A 16,191-nucleotide genomic window follows, 5' to 3' on the forward strand; every position below is an offset into this window, starting at 1 on the left:
AAAAGTATAATCAACTTTAGCATAGTAATTATAACTTCTGAGATATCGAGACAACTCCCATTCACCAAATTCTAGAAGATATTTCTCCAAATAAAGAAGCCCTAAAATTTCAGATCAATAATTTTCAAAAGTAAAATACTAATTCATTGTGTAGCGTGCGTAAACAAATCATCAATTTCTTTCAACAAAATCCTCGAGCCACCCTTAGATCAAATGGCATCTTGACATGTAATTAATTTGTAACACAGTAAATAACACTAAGGAACATTCTTAGCTTGGAAATTAACTTCACAAAATCCTCATATAACTTTCAAAAATGTCACATATATCAGGGATAATGGTCAAAATAGTTTGTAAATTTGCTTATTTTGTGATTTGGTCATGTAAGTATTCAATTTTGGGTTTTGATCCTGTAAATTTAGTTATGTTTTGATTTTTAGTTCTTTTTTATTTTACCAATGTTTTTATAACCGAATCGGTGATCAAACCAATCTAACTTAAAAAAATGATTCAATTGGTTAGACCATTTTAACCATACGATCAGATTGAAAACTATTTATATAATATAATATAATTAACAATATATTTAAAATTATAAAAACCTAAAATTTTTATATAAATAGAAAAATATACATTTATCGTAATTTTTGAAAACTAAATAACTATATAAATATATTTAAAATATTAGTTATAGTTATATGTTTTTTTAAAAATAAATTAATTAATTAAAACATTCTAATATTAATAAATAATATTTTTAATGAAGAAAAAATTTCAAATAATCATATATATATATATATAATAAAATATTAAATTAAGAGTTTAAAATAAAAAAAAACTAATTTTTCGAAAAGAAAAATCGAAAAACTTGACTGATTTTGCCGGTTCAACCGTTAAAACGATTTTTGAGAGTGTTTCGGATAAAACCAGTGATCATTTCAAGTCGAACTGGTTGAACCGATCGATACAATCCAGTTTGGAAAACATGACATTTAAATGTTGATGTCACAACAGACATATCATCATTTCTCAATGCCACGTGAGCGTTTTTGTCTCTCATGTCAGCATTTTTTGATGTCACGTCAAAACTCTATGAAAAAATGATTAAAAACCAATTATAACTTAACTTATAGGACCAAAAACCAAAAATAAATACTTACGAGACCAAAACACAAAATGGACAAACTAACAGGATCATTTTGACTATATTCCTCGTTATACAACAATAATACCCTCCTTTTAACATATATCCCAAAACAATCAATACATTTATATCTCCACAAACTTTACTTCTAGCCGGCACCATGATATCCGACTAATCTCCATAAATTAACCGCATTCATCTCGCCTCTAAGAAAACGGCACCGTATTGCCTCCTTCACCTGCATGATCTCTTTCGGTCTGCCATAAGCAACTGACAGTGCAAATGATATATCTCTCGCGTCTCTCGTCGCTGATACCAAGCCAAGAGCTAAATAGAGAAATTTAATCCGTTCATTCGACAACCATAGACCTCCTCTCCAGTAATGATTCCAAAAACTCTGAACACAACTTCGGAAGAGGAGGAAGACTGTGAGATGGTCCACTGAATATAGTCTTCCACGTTCCCTCCGGCCGGATTGATGGGAGTGGCATCTCATCTCTTGTCAAGCTGAATACTGGTAACTCACCATAGATGGATGCATAGCCAAATCTTTCTGCTGAATAAATTCCAATTACATAACACAACCGAAAAGTGGTGCAAAAGCAAGAAATGAATGGGAATTTATCATAAGAGAAGTCTAACAATCATGTCAGACATCTGAGAGAGATAGCATGGTTCATATACATTAAGTGGGGCATGCCAATGGCCGAAAGCAGAAGAATAATGCAGTATAAATCAAATCTCACCTGTTTCCTCGTGGCTGCCGAAATTCCTTGGACCAGAAATGCTAAGCTTGTCAGATTGCACATCATATGGATCAAATAGAACATACTCATGAGCACCGTTTATGTAAGCAAGCACTTCGGTTGATTTTGATTCTGTGGCGTCATCTGCTTTTAGACTTGACTCGACAAAAGAAAGCCCTCCACCCTCAGCCTGGGAATATGAGAATATTTTAATCCAAATATGAACTTTAATAGACAGTCGTTTTTGCAGTAAAACCTTTTATTTTTCATCAGCACTCTATAGGGGGTATTCAGTAGGCATAGTAGTTCATTAATAACTATCAACCGAAGTTATACCACTGTCAGAGGCGCTGGTGTATGCAATCAGCCGTCAAGATGACGGTTTCAAAGGAAAAATTAATCAGATTTCGTTGAACCAAAAAAAAAATCCCTGTCAAGTAGCATGGACGGTAGCAGTTCTTGCATCATATATACATGCACCACACCTAAACTAAATCATATGCATAACATGAATGACACTACCTAAATTCAAAATTGCCTCAGAATCAATAATGAGAAAAAAACCAATTAAAACAGCATAGGACGGAGAACGTCACCTTGCTGACAAACCAGGTTGACAATGGCACTGGATTTTCAACATTGAAAAACAAGATAACCCCATCAGCACCTAGTGATGCAGCATGATCAGAAACCATGGGCGTGGGTGACTTGGTGCGAGCAAGAACAGCAAAGGAAGTGTTGTTCATCGAACAAGTAATAGCTGCAAACATGAACACACAATCAGCCTACAAGAAATGCAATACGAGTAGAGAATTTCTATGTTTCAAGCTTTGCTATTGACCCAGGCAAGTATTGTAGATAAAAACACAACGCGAGTCCTTTCCCATTACGTAATTGTAGATATAAAACAATCAATACATCGACTAACACAAACACTGTACCAGTTTCCCCTAGAGGAAACAGAATACCACCTTCAGCATGAAGCCGGTAGGACCAACATGTCAAGAGCTTTGACATACTCCATAAAGTCACCTGAGGGTTGGAACCTTGTGAAGCAGATAGAAGATACTCTGACTTCCCGACAAATGAAAGAGTTGTAATTGGCTGTACAATAGGTAAATATTTTGCATAAAAATACTAATAATGGAAAGATATAACAAAAACCAACATAGAATTATCTTGAGTAAAATTTGTGGCATATGCCAATACGACCTTGAATATCAACATTATTGTTAAAATCCATAACAATGGCTACGATATTGATAGTCTACAACTCTTGCTCATGCAATCATCGAGTAATTATTGTCATAAAATCATCATTCAGCAATAGCAAGAAATGCCCATCCCCTCAGTAGAAGAATGCCAAAACAAGAGATTAATCAAAGGGAAAAACCACTTTGCCATGATTCACGTACAAAAAACTTTCCCAATTCCTATTCCAAATAATAATGAAATACCGATAAGTTAGAAAATACCTCGAGACTATCTCCAATGACAGCCACCAGAATATTCGCATCTGGATCCCACAAGGTAATAACTTTATCTGCAGCAACAGCCAAAACAGTCCCATCACTCGAAAATGCAGCAGCAGTCATAGGCTTCTTCCTGCCAAACGGAACCTTTGGTTATGAATCCTTCAATTATAGACTACTATTCTTGTCACGAAATTTATGCAGTCGATGAATAGAGAAGTAAAATTGGCCGTAGCAAAACCATAGATATGAGTAAATCATATAACTTCACCAGGCTTAATTGATTTCAAAACAACCGTAAGTATGTGAATGTCAGTTTTTCAAATAGGTTTATCGGATCAAGTCATAAAGCTGAAATTATCTTGTGCAAAGAGAATACTTGTATGATCCAATAGCATGGCATGCCCAGCCAGTACTCTGATGGGTATAATCCTGCAGGGTGGTCTTGTAGTCACGAGCCCAAATCTGCCATTCGAAATTGTCAACTAATATCAATAACTCATCAGCCAACCAGTTAGAACTTAGAATCGTAAATGAGACCACCTACCTTAAAGTCGCCACCAGATGAAGAACTGACGGCCATGTTACTAGTTGGACGGAAAGCTATGGAAGATATCCCAGCCTCCCTGCATAGAATTGAGCACAAGCATGAGATTCTATTAGTTGTTATAAATGCTAAAAATTCTCTATCTTATATTTATCAGACAGACAAGACACAATATGCATGGTTTGATCTTGCGAAAGTATGTGAAATATGAAATAACGCCAAGAAATTTGTGAAAGGGTTTAAAAAGAAACAAACCTGTGAGGTTCATATATGACGGTAGATAAGGAGAAGTCTTTGTCCTGGGAGTTACATGACCAGAATTTAAGACTCACAAGGTTGCCTATTCCTTCTTCAGGGAGTCTGGTTTCAACAGTGATCATTGCAGAACAATCTGAGGAAAGAGCCACTAAATTCACTTTTACCTGCAAAGTTTGTAAAATTGCTTTAGGCTGACATCGATAGAAAATGACTTTTTATAAGTGACTCGAGAATTTTAGAACTGTGAAGTGTGCAAATACTCGAATAACTGAAGTCTGTATCAGATTATACAATTGCTGACGGGATGAAAAATAAAGAGAAACTCATTCACGAGACAGACTAAAAATAAATCAAATGAAAAGATCCGACAACCAAGATAGATTTTTAAACCACGTAAACAAGCGTGTACTTTGAAATTTATAGAGTTCTAAAGCATACAAAATTCACCTCTAAAGCAACTGCACCAATGGAAAATATATTTACAAATAGAAAACAAAATGAGAGTAAGAAAAGTGACAGGAGGCATGGTAAGTGAGGAATGTGAGTCAAAATGATAGTATCCATCATCCTTGTGGAAACTATTGAATCTAAATCAAAGTGTTACAAAAGGAGAAATCTGTTCATCAAGATTTATTAGGGTTTCTATTGATGAGAATAAAAATAAGAGGTCCTATACCATGATTTCATCACCTGGATGATGGTTCCTTTGACATATTTGTACCTGAAACATGCAAATTTAAGAGATCATTTTCAAATAATAGTGAGAAGAAAAGAGATCACACTGCCAGAAATAACGGGCAACCTTTGCTTAACAAGTAGAGTTTTTCTGCGTAACAAAGCTTAAAGTGAGAAACTGAGAATAATTGTTTATCAAACCCAAACACTTCACATGAGAAAACTGACATGAAAAACAGAAAGGTCACTTGATCAAAATTAAATCAGCTAGCCAGCTACAGCCTACAATGCTCATCATCGCAGGACTAAAACTGCAATCCTGATTCATCTCCAGTCTTAACCAAAGACATAATACCATGTAACAACGTGGCAAAAACAGTGAACAAAAATTCACTCAATTTCCCCACCCCAACAGAAGGTAAAATTGCATTGCATGCCAAAAGAATCTACCAAGAAAAATTTAGCCCTCGTTTATTTATGTAATCATGAAAAAAATTTCATCCTCAAAATAGAAACAAACGCTATCATCGATTTTCATTCTTTTCAGTTCTCCCCCCAATACATATTTGTCCCTCCTTTTCAAATCTCCCATCGTGATCATTACATTTAACTAATTTTTTCATTACGCACCAAAAATACTCTTATCGTGATATTATACAAGAACTAAAAAATATAATGCCTTCAAATTTATAAAAAAATCATCGAACAATTTCGGACATATTGACATCTGTAATACCAACTTTTTTTCTCAAAACAAAACCATACACTTTATTTCCTCAGAATGCTTTCCAAAAGTATCAAAACAAAACCTGATGTGCCATTAGTCTTCCTCTCACGCGTGAGGAGATACACAAACTCGGGATGAAGCAAAGACAAGACAATTGAAACTGAATCATAAAATGGGCCGAGTAAATGTAAAACATGACTTAATAAACAAAATTGTTCGTGCTCACCTCTGAAATCTCGCGATCGTCAAATAAACTATAAAATTGAACACGGTAATTCTCTGTGGGTACTGCAATCAGCCCATAAGTGTAATTGACGACAACGCCCGAGCCAAATCCCTCGTAAAATTCCAAAAATGAACTTGGAAGCTGAAATTTATACCACTAAATTTATAAGCACAGGTCGAGACATTCATTCAGCATTAGAGTGAAGGATTTTGGAGTCAATTGTTTCCCACTCCCTACCCTTGTGAATTTTAACTTATATAAAAAATGGCCTGAGGATATGTATCTTATTTTACAGAAAGGGTACCCATTTTCATAGGTTCTTTGATCCCAATCAGTTTGTAAAGGTCGATAATAGATTGGAACAAACCTTAATCCCTGAAATGGATCTTAAGATCTCCATCGAAGGCATTCTGAGTAGATGAATACGGTTATCTGCACATGATATCTGACGAAATTCACTATTAAGAACTAACTCACATGAAACGTATGGAATTTGTGAATAACACAACAATTACTCAATTGATATTATTCTTACACAAGCTAATGAAGGGTCGGAAGAATTTATGAAATGCACAAGTGGAGATCCAATCCGTGGAAGAAATTTTTTCTTTCCAGTGTCTAACTGCCATACGACTAAAACTCCCTCTTTCCCACCTAGAAAGTTAAGAATTCTTTTGTAAAACAACTTGAAGTTTCATCTCCAAATAAAATAGAATAAAAAAATTAAATCAGAAAAGGAAGGCATGGACTGGTACCATATTATGTTGCCCAGTATAATGAACAGTTTCTTTCACTTTAAATAAGCATTACTAGAAATTCATCATACCTGAAAACAAATAAGCACCATCTGAAGAAAAGAAGAGAACGTTCACTTGTGAAGAATGCCAATGCCATGTGGTGCAAGAATCTGCATCATCGTCACCCCTCACCCCAGGCCTATCCTCTACATCTTTGTCTATTCCTCCATTGATTGATTTATCACCATTAGAGAAAGCTCCACTACCAACACCTCTCCATAATAGAATTCTTCCTGTAGCATCACCTGCTGCTACCACCCTTTCAGTTGGATGAAAGGCCAGAGTGGTAAATGATTTTGTATGATGCAATCTGACTTTCTTATAAGCAACGTTTTCAGATTCTTCCCCTGGAATTTCCCATATCCGAAGCTTGCGCTTTTCATATATCCCAATGTATTTCCCAGAGGCACTAACTATTATAGAACCTGGTTTTGTTGTCTGCAAAACAACAATACATGGCCATTGAGAAAATAAGTCAAATAATAATATAATATACAAAAGATATATAGATAACTAATAAGTGAACGAAAGAACTACAGTACAGACAAGAAGTTAATAAGTAATGTATTTCTAGGATCTAATCAAGTAATGTATTCTAGGATCTAATCCAGTAAAAGCATTATCATGACTACAATTTTCATAATTACTACCAACATGTTACTGCAAAACAATCACAATAACGAGTAAAACATTAAAAAAAAAATAGTACCTCAGCCAAAGTAACTCCACCAACCAAGCGAGACTTCGTCAAATTACATTTTCGAATCTGCCCGGATGAAAAACTAGGTAATTCTCCCTTTTGCTTCACATCTTCAGCATAGACATAAGCAAAAAGATCTGGAATCTTTTCACTACTTTTGGTTTTCTGGCTAAATAAACTTGGAATCACCTGTATTCACGATAACATATGTTAAATACGTTGACCCAAATCATAATTTGTTATCACAAAGCAGTAAACCTGTGACATTGTTTATTGTATTGAAGAAAAGAGTGGGCATAATGCATATTCTTCTATATGGCGCCCATAACTTATAACACAACCCTAAAAATAAACAAAAGGTCAACATCCCAAATGTTATGTACTATGGTTAAAATTCCAAATTATTAGATTAGTTCCCTGTCCAAACGAGGATTAAGATGTACTAGTTCATATTCCTAATTTCTCAAGATCCTGGGATGGGACCTTATTAATCTCTCCGCAGTAGATACAATTCAGCTATTAGATATTATTGTAAATCGCACTGTGTGAAGGAAGATAGAGCAACACTGAATTCATTTCACTGCAATCGAACAATAAACGGCTGAATATGACATTTATGGAAAAACTCAAATCACCATTGAGTGAATGGGGAAACGAATGTCTATAGTCCTCATCAATTCAGGCGCCGCAAAATCCCAGTACTTGATCGTGCCATCTAAAGAAGACGTCCAGCAAAAGCATAAGACTGTACTCCCTGGAGTGGAAGCAGGAACAACTATCACCGAGGTCACCAGTGAACCGTGGCCAACCAATTCACTTGTCTTCAAAAAGAAAAACCAAAAAAATTACAACTTTCTTACGAAATTGCTCGTGAAATCAATTTTTAAAACTAAAAAAGGTTCCAAAAGCATGAGATATTGACAAGAGGAAGGACCTGTAAGCCAGTCGAAGTGCTGAAAATCGATACAGTGTTTCCGGTGCAAACGAGAAGTCTCTTGGCATCGTTTGAGAATGCCGGCGGTGAGGAAACGAAGCTCTTCCCTCCGGTAATCATTTTCCAATTCTTCTCCGTCTAAAACTCGTCCATTGGTGGTTTTACTCGTGGCGTATAAACCCTAGCGCCATCTTTCGTATTGTTTGTTCATGCGGGCCACCTGCATGGCGTGTCGAAAGAGGAATTGGGCTTTGGTTTGGGCTTATGTAGTTAGCCCTTATTGGGTACTGTACAATTGGGTCAAAACATAATAGATAGATCCATTGCAAGATAATTTATGACAATTTATCTAATAGTATGTTTTTTTTTTATAGAAAATAATAATACCAGTAGTCCGTACAGCAAGAGTGCATGTAATGTCAATTTGCCCATGAGGCCTTAGCCGATATTAGCCTATCGGCTAAGGTTGAGGTCATGAGTCACATGATTTCAGGTTCGATTTTCATATGAATAAATTTTTTAATTTATTTAAGTAAATTTAGTAGTTTATTATTTATAATTTTTTTGTTTGAAATAAGCAAGTCTTGAGTTTATGCTCAAGTTTCGTCGATTGTGTGGGTAATTTTCTTATTTTATTGTATTCTCAAAAAAAAAAAGAGAGTGCATGTCAATTTATTTATTTTTATCAATATTTCTCAAATTTTAAAATATATCACCACTTTTTACATAAAAAAATTACTAACATTAATGCACATGCATTGTGTGTATAACTTAACATATAAATACAATGCATTGTGTGTATATAATACAATTTATATTTTTTTGTAATTTGATAGTTTATTGGATTTGTTTTGTAATTTAAGGTTGCGTGCTCGTACAGTTCAGTTTTTTTAACGAAAAAACACTAAATTTTAAAATTTTAAAAATATAATATATATAATGTTTTCCTATACAGATAATCACAAATCACAATAAATATATATAAATTTTAAAAAATGAGTGTCATTTTCGTAAAAAAAATTATCGAATGACACAAAGCGAGTGTTATTTTGATAAATAATAAAACATTTAATGACTAAAAAAGATGAAGCTATAAAATGACTAATTTTGCATAATAATTTTGGTTTTATTGAAAATTAAGTTAGGATGATGATAATTTCAAATCAAGTTTCACCAATTAATTGAAAGTTAGTTAATTAGATGGTTTTTATTATTATAATAATAATAATAATAATAATAATAATAATAATAATAATAATAATAATAATAATAATAATAATAAGACAATTTCTAAATTTTATCTTGTACACTCGTTTAAGTTTTGCACCGAGTCCTGAGGTGCAGTAGAGACGAACGGATAATTTCTTTTTTTGTTGGTATCTTGTAAACGATGATATTTGAATAATATTACAATCTTTAATTTCAAGAAAAAATTAAGATAATTTTATCTTTTATTAGTATTATTCTAATAAATATTATTTCATACATAAATTAGATTTAAAAGGCCATTTTATATAATATTTAAAATCCGTAAAATTATCGCAAATAAAAGTGCCGTCTAATTGTTATGATTAGAAAATTTTAGTTTTTTAACTATATTTTATATATGATGATCAAGAAAGCATTTTTGAAATTAATTTTCCAATACAAAAATTGCAATAATATTTTCAAATGATCAATTAACTTAATTACTGTACGAAACTCTTGCTTTGAAATTTCATATTATTAAAGTTAAAACAAAAAATATTTAATGAATATCACACTGCTTTTTTTAGGTGTACGCTAATTAAAATTAATTTTCAAATACGAAAACTCGGGTCATAGTCACTCATACTAGCTAGGGGTGCAATCGAATTGAGCCGAGCTCGAGTAACACACTACTTGAGCTCGAGCTTGACTCGTATTTAACTATTCGAGCTCGAGCTCGATCGAGTAGTTAGTTTCGTACTCGAGCTCGAACTCGTCTATAGCTCGAGCTAGAAAATTATATATATATATATATGAATAAATAAATAAAATAAAATATTATATTATATACATTATATTTATATATATATTTATATTATATTTTATTTATATGTGTTATGGAGTAGATTGCGAGCTACTCGAACACATATATTTGAAGTTCGAGCTCGAACTCGATCAAACCGAGCTCGAATCGAGTTTTAACCGAGCTACTCACGAGTAGCTCGGCTCGTTTGCACCTCTGACTTATACTATCTCACAATCAATTTGATGAAACGTATTTCACACGTGATTAAATTTCAACCCATAAAAAAATTAAATATATATATAAAATAAGGGAAGTTGGTTGGTTAGTTTTTTTTTTTTTGAAGGCAGTTGGTTAGTTGGTTAAGAGTTCAAACAGAAGAAGGAAGTCATATCGAGTCGAAGCCATCAAGATTCGAGAGTGTTTTTCTTGTGAGCCAAAAGAAAGTAAAAACAAGAGTGAATTTTTGTTCTTTGATCTTGCAATCTTGAAACACATTGACCCATTTCCCGGCCAATTTACAGCCTGAAGAACCACGTAATTCCCTTGGTTGCTTTTCTGCAATTGCTTGATATATAGTTTCTTGAATTGATTCGTGCGAGATTTAACTGTAGTTTGCATTCTTTTCGGCAGTTCTGTGTAGAATCAATCGAAGAGGATTATGCTAATGCCATCATCTGGGAAGGCGGAGAACAACCGCGGCAAAGGCCGCGTGCTCAGTCTTCATCGACTCCTTCACTACGCTCTCAAACTCGGGTAGCAGTGACTGTTCATATTCCAAGTCATCAGTAGAATGTTCATTGTTCTTCATCTTTTTTTAATGAAAATATATGTGGGTTCAGCTAAAAATTGCCATGAGTTTATGATAAAGAATTTATGGTGTAGTAGATTTTGGTGGAAAATTTAGGCAACCTTACGACCGAGCCTTTCTTGTTATGTTGCATCTTGAAGGTGCAAAAACCGGGAGAGCGCAGAGAAATGGCATTGTCCGGACTTTAAGATACAGTTACTAGTGATTCTATCAATTGATGCGTTCCTTGAATGTATTTCAAGCGATATATTACAGCATCCACTTGTCAAGGTACGGAACTTTGCTTCTTTCAGATCCAACAAGAAACTTTGATTCGAACGATTTATCTATTATATGCATTATACTGCCTGTTGGTCATCACCACGCTACTAAAGTATCTATAGTTATATTTTAAAATGGCACCAAGAAATCTTAAATATGTTGTTTTTAACAGACAACGGGATGTTTCACATGGATTGCTAAAAGCTTAAAGTGACTAGAGACACTGCAGTATGCAAGTTTATTATTATTGGATGTTATGGACTATTGGTTAATGTATTTACTTGACTGACTCATGGAATTTGAAACGACATGGGTGAGGCATTTGCTATGTTTAAGAAGTTTAAATTAGAATAACACGGTGAAGATGAAAGTTATATACAATATGGGGTGTCATATGAAGCATTTTATAAAAAAAAATTACCTCATCAAATGAATGGAGGATGATCGCTGCCTGGGTTTGAAAGTTTATATTGGTCTCTACTTATTATAGGATTCAGTGGATGCTATGACTGAAGCACTAGAGAGTATTCTGAAATCCAAAAATCAGAGGTTGATGAGGTTGGCCTGCGACGTTTCCACTAAGATGGCCAATGTTTTACGGGGTTCAGATCTGCAATCTAAAGTTTTGGATCTCATCGGTCCTTTAGTGGAATTGTTGTCTACCCAGGAACTGCAAGTTGCTATGTCTTGCGCCACTGCCTTAAATTCCATTTTATCACAGCTTCTTTTTACAAAAGACAACGAAGGACTGCCGATTTTGAAGAAAACTAAGGCTGTCAGTTTCCTTGTTTGTAACATAACTACATTTCGCGTTGATGATAAACCAATCAAATTATTTCTAGAAGTGGCTTCTTCTTTAAGTAAAATACTGTGGCTATGGCCACCATTGAGGTTCTGTGTCTATAATGATTCTAAGTTCTTAAATGCTCTAGATTCTGCAAAACACACGTCTGAAAGTTCAGCCAAACTTGTTGTCCTGCAATTGTATTATGCATTAGGTACTCAAACTGTTACAGAACTTGTACTTGTTACAGCTAGTTTCCTTGTTGAAGTTATTGTGGTGAACTTGCAACTTTTTTGACAATTCTTCCTGCCAGCTTTATGTTGTAACGGGGCAGATAAGATACTAGAAAGTGGGGAAGCACTTCTGACAATGGTCGTGGACTGCATGGATTGTTCAAATTCACTCGGAGTCCGTCTATGGGCATTTAGACTTGCAAGAAGTTTGGCGGTACTCTTTCGCACTTGAACTCGTTTGATTAAGAATGTGCTACATTAAGTGAAACAATCTCTCTGGATAATAGTCGTTAGATTATCCACCGCAGACATTGATTTTGCATGAAATTCTTGTATGGCCTATATTGATCAGATAACATAAAAGTATAGACTACCCGGGGTGTGTTTCACTAAATGTAGTACACACTTTCTTATATACTATGAGGAACTTGTTTACTTTAATGCACCTGAATTCTTTTGCTGCATGAATTAATCAGCTAAGCAGAAGAGGATGTATAAAAATGATGAACATATACTCCGAGCCCCTTGTCAAAGCAGTGATCATGGAGCTCAAAAATTGGAAATTGCAGTCTGAAAAGCTTACTGAAAGCGAAATGGATGTTGTGAAAGAGGCATGCCGTCTTGCTTCTGTCACTCGTTGGGCAGGTGATCATCACCAGTACTTTTGGAAAGAAGGGGTGGATAGAGTCCTTCTTGATCTTCTTTTGGACAATTATGACGAAATTCATCAAATGCTACTTGAGTCATCTGTGAATGATCTGGCCATCAAAGTGCGACAAGGTCTTAGTGCGAATTTTAAACTGTCTCTCAGACCATATGTATGGGATATTCTTGGAGGGCTTGCAGCAAATTGTTCTGGGAATTTCAACTGTGAAATGCATAAAAACAAATTTCAACTTAAGGTCCTTGTAATATGTGTATGGTATGCCATGTTTGGTCTACACGACTGTCCATGATGTTGATTTCGTGATGCATAGCTTATCCAGTTTGTGTTTTACATATTTTCCTTTCTTTATGTTTGACAGCTTGGTCTTCATTAACTCAACAGAGATTCCGCGCCGTACTTCTCAAATAAGTCACCCAAATGCGATCCACGGAGAATCGGCAGCTAGGGCAGTTATTATGATGGTTTGTTCTGCAAGCAAATATATCGCATCCATGGCTAGGTCCATACTGTTTGAACTATTTCCATCCAGACGCAAGGTTTATCTTGAAAATTTACTAAAGACACTAAAATTGAGGTGTAGCAGTGAAGTTGCGATTCCAAGCAATCTTCAGATTGTGGTGAGCTTAATGAGTTTGGCATGCTATTCTAGCCTGCCAAAATTTCAAAGGCTCATCATTAAATGTGAAGGAGTACAAACTTTGATCGCCTTTATAAGGTGGTGGTTAAAGGATCCTGTTCGTGTAAAAAGAGCAAGTTTGGTGCCTCATTTGCTAGATGGTTTCACTACGCAGATTTGTTGCTTCCACTGTGCAGAAGAGTGGGGAGGAGATGACATGTTTTTGCTTTTTAGCTTGAGGGTTCTTGCTGAATTGGTGCATCATTCTGCTCTTAAAAAAACTTATCAGTTCGATGATCAGATAGTTCAGGAACTCAAGGAACTCTGCAGTAGTAGTATGTTTTCTCCTGGTTCAAGATTGTATGCTGCCTATATATTGTGCTTTTTTGGAGTATACGGCTTCCCAAGTAAAATGGGGCAGCGGATTGGGAAAGCACTTGGTGAGAATAAGAATGCTGATTTAAGGCTCGATCTTGTAAACCAAGAAGCTGTCTGTGCTCATAAAGTAATTCTTATGTTTAGATGTCCATTGTTACTGCCTCCCGTGGATCGGCAGTCACTTTTGCAAGGAGAAGTAGTTAACTCGGTCCAACTTTCTGTAAACGTGAATCGGCAGTTACTTTTGAAGTTGTTAGAATTTGTATATTTGGGATATTTACATGCTAATGACGACCTTGCAAATCATCTGATAATTTTTTCGAAGTGCTGTAAACAGGGAGATCATCTGTTGAAAATGCTGCACAGAGAAGCACCAAATTTGGAAACCCCTATACCGAGATTTGATCTAAGTCCTGCTCTTGAGCCAACCAATCATCATTTTTCGTATGTGCTTTTCTATCCCTTGGAAATGGCTCTGGACAATAATATGTTGAGTTAGACACGAGTTTTAAGAAAGCACCATTCATCGATTTAAAATTGATAACTTGAACTATGTTTGTTTACATATAGTTAATTGAGTACTTGTGAAATTCAAGCTGGAGTTCGACTAAAAGAATTAAGCTCAAGTTCTGGATCATAAGATCAGCTTTCATTCAAAAATCCCTTGTTGGTCAACATATTCGTGAGTTCAAATTATGAGTTAGCTAGGCTCGCAAGCTTAAAACAATTTTTTTTGGAAAATTGAAAAATAATTGTAAGCTCATGAGCCATTTGAAGCTTTTGACAAGTGAAAATTGAGCTCAAGGCCCAGCTCATGCTCGCCTGAGAACTTGGAACTCGAGCCATGCATGCATGTTACTAAATTGGAATTGGAGATTCTTGGTTTATCTATTCACCTAACTTGGTACAACATCAAGGAGCAGTTTCATGCTAAGGGAGAGACTGTTTAGTGATTTCTATTTGTTCATATTTCTCATGTAAATCAGATATTCGCTGTGTTTGATTCGATGCTATAATGAGTATATTTTCTCCTTTGCTGTAATCAGGGATCTTCTTGTGGAAGCCATCACGACAGAACTGGTGCATTGGAGGTGCAATTTTTGCTTTGCTTCAGTTCCTCATTTGCATGTTCACAGAGTTGTCTTGGAGTCAAGCTCTGCTTACTTACAAGTCTTGTTTGGATCTGGAATGCAAGAAAGGTATTATATTTGCTTCTAGTGACCTGACCATTGGGTTTAACTTTTAAGCATGATGAAATTTCAAAATATCTACTGTCATCGAATTGTTTCGATCTTTTACTTGATTAACAATATGTTTTTATTACTGTCCATGTTCTTGGAATTTTTAAACAAGGGGGTAGTTTATGAAATGCCACATATGGTGTTCTTAATATCATATTTTTTCTGTAAATATGTGTTGCAGCAATTCACATACTATCAAGGTTCCCGTGAGTTGGAATTCGCTGAAAAAACTTGTTAGCTGGCTCTATTCTGACCAGTTGCCTGCACCTAATTTCGGCTGTGTGTGGGATAATTTGGATCCAGAAGAGAAACTGGAAGAGATTCGACCATATTTGGAGCTCTGTTGGCTAGCTGATTCTTGGCAAATCGAGTATCTTTATGAAGAATGTCGCAAAATTCTAGTCTTTTGCTTGCAATTTTCTACAAATTTGCCTGCAAATGTAATTCAAGTTGTTGCTGATTTACCTGAATGGAATTTGGTGCGAGTTGAAGTAGGTCATTTGGCGCCTTTGTCTCATCTTCTAAAGACTTCTGGTTGGTTAGCTTCTTCTGATTGGTTAGCTTGACGACGCTCTTGATCACGTCTATCTTGTTGAGATAGTTCGTGCCATCAGTAAAGTAACTAAAGTACTCGATCTATCTGTTATTCTTACTTACATTTGCTCGAACTTAGTTTTCATTCGGTTCGGTTGTATTCGCGGTTTTGTTTTTGGTTCACATAGAAGTATCTATGTGAATTACAAGAAAATGGCGTTGTGGCAATGTACAGAGAATTGGAGAAAGTGAAACATGATATTTTTGCAAGTTAGGAAAATAAAGGAAGAGGACGTGCAGACTTTTTAATTTTTTTTTTTTTAATATCAGTAACTAAAATGATATAGATCAAGAAATAGTCAGAGATACAAATACACCAAACACGCCTGTGCAAACAAGAGAATAATAAAAAGCACTGAGAGGTCCAGGCATACACCACCAAGTAAGGCC

At 35.0% G+C, this 16,191-nt stretch overlaps 2 protein-coding genes across 3 annotated transcripts; one reads left to right on the plus strand and one right to left on the minus strand.

Annotated features, from left to right (window-relative positions):
• Window positions 1-1,127: 1,127 nt before the first annotated feature.
• LOC140887086 (uncharacterized) lies at window positions 1,128-8,417 on the minus strand. Of its 2 annotated transcripts, none has more exons than XM_073294116.1 (16): window positions 8,227-8,417; window positions 7,928-8,113; window positions 7,302-7,481; window positions 6,622-7,030; window positions 6,331-6,449; window positions 6,163-6,240; window positions 5,796-5,936; window positions 4,844-4,888; window positions 4,165-4,331; window positions 3,910-3,988; window positions 3,742-3,827; window positions 3,366-3,495; window positions 2,862-2,994; window positions 2,487-2,650; window positions 1,891-2,080; window positions 1,128-1,697 (listed from the first exon to the last, which is right to left on the minus strand). In XM_073294116.1, the coding sequence occupies exons 1-16, from the start codon at window positions 8,344-8,346 to the stop codon at window positions 1,495-1,497; spliced, it is 2,430 nt and encodes an 809-aa protein (XP_073150217.1). In that variant the 5' UTR covers window positions 8,347-8,417; the 3' UTR covers window positions 1,128-1,494. The 2 variants fall into 2 exon arrangements, with proteins under 2 accessions (XP_073150217.1, XP_073150216.1); XM_073294115.1 differs by having other exon boundaries at window positions 1,128-1,700.
• Window positions 8,418-10,883: 2,466 nt separating this feature from the next.
• Window positions 10,884-15,773, plus strand: LOC140890274 (BTB/POZ domain-containing protein At1g04390-like). Its single transcript, XM_073298036.1, has 8 exons — window positions 10,884-10,972; window positions 11,168-11,297; window positions 11,779-12,286; window positions 12,386-12,519; window positions 12,782-13,227; window positions 13,331-14,410; window positions 14,953-15,165; window positions 15,389-15,773. The coding sequence occupies exons 1-8, from the start codon at window positions 10,884-10,886 to the stop codon at window positions 15,771-15,773; spliced, it is 2,985 nt and encodes a 994-aa protein (XP_073154137.1).
• The last annotated feature ends 418 nt before the right edge of the window (window positions 15,774-16,191 follow it).

The sequence above is a fragment of the Henckelia pumila genome, chromosome 3 (genome assembly GCF_033568475.1).
Source record: "Henckelia pumila isolate YLH828 chromosome 3, ASM3356847v2, whole genome shotgun sequence".
Classification (NCBI taxonomy): domain Eukaryota; kingdom Viridiplantae; phylum Streptophyta; class Magnoliopsida; order Lamiales; family Gesneriaceae; genus Henckelia; species Henckelia pumila.